Below are 7,019 nucleotides of genomic sequence, written 5' to 3' on the forward strand. Positions count from 1 at the left end.
AGAGTGAAACTCTCTGATGCTGGAAACTACACCTGTTACATTCCACTGCTGAACCACCAGAAAACCATCATTCAACTCGTTGTTGGTGAGTCAACACACCTGCTGACCACCCAAACCCCCTTAAGAGACAGATCTCATGAAATCAAGGGTGAGTTCAATGTCAAGTCCATTGCATGATGAGTATTAGTTACATACTGTAGATTGGTTAGACTACATACTTACCTTAACCCAAGTCCATGTACAATGCTGTGATCAATTGTTAGTTCCTCTTTTAATTTAAAGGTCCAAGAATATCAACAGACCCTTGTGTTATATTTAAGCAATAAGGCCCGGGGGGGTGTGGTATATGGCCGATATATCACGGCTATGGCCTGTCCTTATACACGATACAGCCATTAGCCGTGGTATATTGGCCATATACTACTAACCCGGTGTTGCCTTATTGCTATTGTAAACTGGTTACCAAGGTAACAGAACAGGTTACCAAGGTAACAGAACAGTTTAAAAAAGTATTGTTTTGTCATACCTGTGGTATACGGTCTGATATCCCAAATATTATAAACTAGGTGGTTTGAGCCCTGAATGCTGATTGGCTGAAAGCTGTGGTATACGGTCTGATATCACAAACATTATAAACTAGGTGGTTTGAGCCCTGAATGCTGATTGGCTGAAAGCTGTGGTATACGGTCTGATATCACAAACATTATAAACTAGGTGGTTTGAGCCCTGAATGCTGATTGGCTGAAAGCTGTGGTATACGGTCTGATATCACAAACATTATAAACTAGGTGGTTTGAGACCGGAATGCTGATTGGCTGAAAGCTGTGGTATACGGTCTGATATCACAAACATTATAAACTAGGTGGTTTGAGCCCTGAATGCTGATTGGCTGAAAGCTGTGGTATACGGTCTGATATCACAAACATTATAAACTAGGTGGTTTGAGACCTGAATGCTGATTGGCTGAAAGCTGTGGTATACGGTCTGATATCACAAACATTATAAACTAGGTGGTTTGAGACCTGAATGCTGATTGGCTGAAAGCTGTGGTATACGGTCTGATATCACAAACATTATAAACTAGGTGGTTTGAGCCCTGAATGCTGATTGGCTGAAAGCTGTGGTATACGGTCTGATATCACAAACATTATAAACTAGGTGGTTTGAGACCTGAATGCTGATTGGCTGAAAGCTGTGGCATACGGTCTGATATCACAAACATTATAAACTAGGTGGTTTGAGACCTGAATGCTGATTGGCTGAAAGCCGTGGTATATCTGTATAGGTGCTGTGTCCAGACCAGTTATCATAATTGAGAGAATGGAAGGCGATGAGGTGGTCCTGCGGTGTGAGGCTGAAGGCTGCTACCCAGAGCCTGTCATGGAGTGGTGTGACGCTCAGGAACGTGTCCTCCCTGCTGCTGGACCTACAGAGACGTCCAGAGACCGTGAAGGCTGCTACACTGTGACAAGCCATGTCATCGTCCCGAACTCTGACAACAACACCTTCACCTGTCGCGTTCAACAGTTGGAGATCAAACACATGAAGGAGAGACAGGTTCATGTTCCAGGTGAGAGTCTGTTTTGGATATTTGAATGAAGGCACTATCTGTAAAAAATGTCCTGTTTTAAAAGTCATTTCATGTGTAATAATCATTAGGTATTGTAATAATTCTACTTCCTGTGTTTCAGATCAAATGTTTCCTAAGACTTGTCATTCCTGCTGGCTGACAGTTCTTGTAGCAGTCCTTGGAGCATTTCTTGTTGAAGCTGTAGCTGTAGCTGGAGGTCTCTACCTGTTGATAAAAAAAGGGATATTGACCTTCAGAAAGGTAAGTCACACTTCCTGGTGTGGTAGTGTTACTTCCTGGTGTGGTAGTGTTACTTCCTGGTGTGGTAGTGTTACTTCCTGGTGTGGTAGTGTTACCTCCTGGTGTGGTAGTGTTACCTCCTGGTGTGGTAGTGTTACCTCCTGGTGTGGTAGTGTTACCTCCTGGTGTGGTAGTGTTACCTCCTGGTGTGGTAGTGTTACCTCCTGGTGTGGTAGTGTTACCTCCTGGTGTGGTAGTGTTACCTCCTGGTGTGGTAGTGTTACCTCCTGGTGTGGTAGTGTTACCTCCTGGTGTGGTAGTGTTACCTCCTGGTGTGGTAGTGTTACCTCCTGGTGTGGTAGTGTTACTTCCTGGTGTGGTGGTGTTACTTCCTGGTGAGGTGGAGTTATGTGGTGGAGCTACTACTTTAACGCCTGAAGGTACCATGTTCATCTGAACAAACAATAGTACACTAGTATAAACACCATTGGACCATGCAGCCGTCATACCGCTCACGAAGGAGACGCGTTCTGTCTCCTAGAGATGAACGTACTTTGGTGCGAAAAGTGCAAATCAATCCCAGAACAACAGCAAACGACCTTGGGAAGATGCTGGAGGAAACAGGTCCAAAAGTATCTATTTCCACAGTAAAACTATTCCTATAGCGACATAACCTGAAAGGCCGCTCAGCAAGGAAGAAGCCACTGCTCCAAAACTGGCATAAAAAAGCCAAACTACGGTTTGTAACTGAACATGGGGACAAATATCATACTTTTAAGAAGAAATGTCCTCTGGTCTGATGAAACAAAAATAGAACTGTTTGGCCATAATGACCATCGTTATGTTTGGAGGAAAAAGGGGGAGGCTTGCAAGCTGAAGAATAAATGGCATCATGAGGAAGGAAAATGATGTGGATATTATGAAGCAACATCTCAAGACATCAGTCAGGAAGTTAAAACTTGGTCGCAAATGGGTCTTCCAAATGGACAATGACCCCAAGCAGACTTCCAAAGTTGTGGCAAAATGGCTTAAGGAAAACAAAGTCAAGGTATTGGAGTGGCCATTACAAAGCCCTGACCTCAATCCTATAGAACATTTGTCGGCAGAACTGGAAAAAGCGTGTGCGAGCGAGGAGGCCTACAAACTTGACTCCATTACACCAGCTCTGTCAGGAGGAATTGGCCAAAATTCACCCAACTTATTGTGGAAAGCTTGTGGAAGGCTACCCAAAACATTTAATCCAAGTTAAACAATTTAAAGGCAATGCTACTAAATACTAATTGAGTGTATGTAAACTTCTGACCCACTGGGAATGTGATGAAAGAAATAAAAGCTGGAAATAAATAATTCTCTGTACTATTAATCTGACATTTCACATTCTTAAAATAAAGTGGTGATCCTAACTGACCTAAGACAGGGAATTTTTACTAGGATAACATATCAAGAATTGTGAAAAACTTAGTTTAAATGTATTTGGCTAAGGTGTATGTAAACTTCTATGAAGAATACAGTAGGTAGTTAGGTAGGTAGTGTGTTATTCGGCTTATGATATACTCTACCTCAGGCGATATTTGTTTCAAATTAAACGTAGTCCTATTAATACGTTTGTAATGTTTTCCTATTCATTGGCATAGACCAACCAGTTAATGATATTCACTATCATCTGCTTCGATGTGTCTCCCGCACACACAGATTAACTTACTTTACAGATCACAAAATCAGCTAATTTCCACTCCATTCATACATTTGATTCAAACACTGTCTTGTCTAGCTTGTCTGGCATGTTATTTTTTTTAAAGCTTAAATTTATAATAATTGTGAAACAGCATTGAAAACCAGCCTGGCAATATTTAAGATTTAAATATGTAAACTTTGATCTTTTTTTTTTTTACGTCAATTTACTTTCACAGATTTGTTGTTGTTGCCTTGAATTCTAAATAATTCACAGTTTTGTCACCAGCAAAACACCACCTCCTCCTCCTCCATGCTTCACGGTGGGAACCACACATGTGGAGATCCGTTCACCTACTCTGCATCTCACAAAGACACGGCGGTTGGAACCAAAAATCTCCAAGTTTGACTCATCAGACCAAAGGACAGATTTCCACCGGTCTAATGTCCATTGCTCGTTTCTTGACCCAAGGTAGTCTCCTCTTCTTATTGGTGTCCATTAGTAGTGGTTTCTTTGCAGCAATTTGACCATGAAGGCCTTATTCATGCAGTCTCCTCTGAACAGTTGATGTTGAGATGTGTCTGTTACTTGAACTCTGATGCATTTATTTGGGCTGCAATTTCTGAGGCTGGTAACTCTAATGAACTTATCCTCTACAGCAGAGGTAACCATGGGTCTTATTTTCCTGTGGCGGTCTTCATGAGAGCCAGTTTCATCGTAGAAGAAACGTTCAAAGTTCTTGAAATGTTCCGTATTGACTGACCTTCATGTCTTAAAGTAGTGATGGACTGTTGTTTCTCTTTGCTTATTTGAGCTGTTCTTGCCATAATATGGACTTGGTCTTTTACCAAATAGAGATATCTTCTGTATACCACCACTACCTTGTCACATCACAACTGATTGACTCAAACACACTAAGAAGGAAAGAAATTCCACAAATTAATTTAACAAGGCACACCAGTTAATTGAAATGCATTCCAGGTGACTACCTCATGAAACTGGTTGAGAGAATGCCAAGTGTGCAAATCTGTCATCAAGGCAAAGGGTGGCTACTTTGAAGAATCTCATATAAAATGTTTTGATTTGTTTAACACATTTTGGGTTATTATATGATTCCATGTGTTAATTCAAACGGATGGCGATGTCATTAACAAAATAGCCTCCAACACTCTAACCAACAAATTGGATGCAGTCTATCACAGTGCCATCTGTTTTGTCACCAAAGCCCCATATACTGCCCACCACTGCGACCTGTACACTGTCGTTGGCTGGCCCTCACTTCACCCACTGGCTCCAGGTCATCTAAGTCTTTTGCTAGGTAAAGCCCCGTCTTATCTCAGCTCGCTGGTCACCATAGCAGCACCCATTCGTAGCACGCGCTCCAGCTCTTCCCCTACTGTATTTATTTATCTTGCTCCTTTGCACCCCAGTATTTCTACTTGCACATTCATCTTCTGCACATCTACCATTCCAGTGTTTAATTGATATATTGTAATTACTTCGCCACTACAGCCTATTTATTGCCTTAACTCCCTTAACTCCCTTATCTTACCTCATTTGCTACTTTTTCTACTTTATTATTGACTGTATGTTTGTTTTATTCCATGTGTAACTCTGTGTTGTTGTTTGTGTCGTACTGCTTTGCTTTATCTTGGCCAGGTCGCAGTTGTAAATGAGAACTTGTTCTCAACTAGCCTACCTGGTTAAAGAAAGGTTAAATATAAATAAATAAATAAAATGAAGCCTGTGAGAGTGTGTTGTTTTGTTCTCATGCTGTTTAAATGTAACCAAGTGACTCAAATGTTCCAATTCAACATTAGACAATGTTATTTGAGCTAAAAATATAAATGATTGAAAGCACTATTTTAGTTGTCAGTTATTTATTCAAACTTTGCCATAACTATGTGTCCAACCAGTCCAGCATACCAGCTAGCTACCATGTCTCTAAACGTACCTGGAGCTGGTCAAGAAGCTACCATGTCTCTAAACATACCTGGAGCTGGTCAAGAAGCTACCATGTCACTAAACATACTTGGAGCTGGTCAAGAAGCTACCATGTCTCTAAACATACCTGGAGCTGGTCAAGAAGCTACCATGTCTCTAAACATACATCACCCATAGGGCGGCGCACTATTGGCCCAGCATCGTCCATCGTTGGCCGTCATTGGAAATAAGAATTTGTTCTTTACTGACTTGCCAAGTTAAATAAAGGTTCAATTATTTAAAAAAGGATTTTCAAGCAGTGTTCTCAAATCATCTCACCAGCAGGGGTGACAGATACACAGACAGAATGACAGACAGATATATACACAGACAGAATGACAGACAGACAGATACACAGAATGACAGACAGAAAACTCCTTAGAACCATTGTCATGTTTTATCAGACCCAGTTCTGCCAGCTGACTTTAACAAACCACCACTTACTATATAGGAGAGGTCGGGTAAATTTAAGAACCCACCACTTACTATATAGGAGAGGTCGGGTAAATTTAAGAACCCACCCTGTATTGTATATAGGAGAGGTCGGGTAAATTTAAGAACCCACCCCGTATTGTATATAGGAGAGGTCGGGTAAATTTAACAACCCACCACTTATTGTATATAGGAGAGGTCGCAACTTATGCAACACATTGGTCCATGCCAAACCTCCAGCCACAAAAGAAAACGAGCCAGGCTCTTTTCCGCCCTCTTCTGATTGGTTGCTGTAAATGCAGATGTTGAGCCCAGTGCTACAATATGATGAAGTGTGAATGTTTCTGCCACCCACATACAGGAACACGGTTCCAAATAAATGACATTATTACCTGTTCCACCACCCATGTTATCTACATGATTAAATGTCCATGTGGGCCGTGTTATGTAGGTAGACACCACCCATGTTATCTACATGATTAAATGTCCATGTGGGCCGTGTTATGTAGGTAGACACCACCCATGTTATCTACATGATTAAATGTCCATGTGGGCCGTGTTATGTAGGTAGACACCACCCATGTTATCAACGTTATTAAATGTCCATGTGGGCTGTGTTATGTAGGTAGAAACCACCCATGTTATCTACATGATTAAATGTCCATGTGGGCTGTGTTATGTAGGTAAAGACCACCCATGTTATCTACATTATTAAATGTCCATGTGGCCTGTGTTATGTAGGTAGACACCACCCATGTTATCTACATGATTAAATGTCCATGTGGGCTGTGTTAGGTAGGTAGACACCACCCATGTTATCAACATGATTAAATGTCCATGTGGGCTGTGTTATGTAGGTAGACACCACCCATGTTATCAACATGATTAAATGTCCATGTGGGCTGTGTTATGTAGGTAGACACCACCCATGTTATCTACATGATTAAATGTCCATGTGGGCTGTGTTATGTAGGTATACACCACCCATGTTATCTACATGATTAAATGTCCATGTGGGCTGTGTTATGTAGGTAAACACCACCCATGTTATCTACATGATTAAATGTCCATGTGGGCTGTGTTATGTAGGTAGACACCACCCATGTTATCTACATGATTAAA

General features: G+C 41.3%; 1 protein-coding gene across 1 annotated transcript; it reads left to right on the forward strand.

Annotated features, from left to right (window-relative positions):
- Positions 1–739: 739 nt before the first annotated feature.
- Positions 740–2,209, forward strand: LOC109906204 (selection and upkeep of intraepithelial T-cells protein 1-like). The gene is made up of 3 exons (XM_031793085.1): positions 740–1,570; positions 1,692–1,905; positions 2,173–2,209. Exons 1-3 carry the CDS (start codon positions 1,321–1,323, stop codon positions 2,207–2,209), a joined length of 501 nt encoding a protein of 166 aa, XP_031648945.1. The 5' UTR covers positions 740–1,320.
- The last annotated feature ends 4,810 nt before the right edge of the window (positions 2,210–7,019 follow it).

This window comes from Oncorhynchus kisutch, linkage group LG16 (assembly GCF_002021735.2).
Source record: "Oncorhynchus kisutch isolate 150728-3 linkage group LG16, Okis_V2, whole genome shotgun sequence".
NCBI classification, from domain to species: Eukaryota; Metazoa; Chordata; class Actinopteri; order Salmoniformes; family Salmonidae; genus Oncorhynchus; species Oncorhynchus kisutch.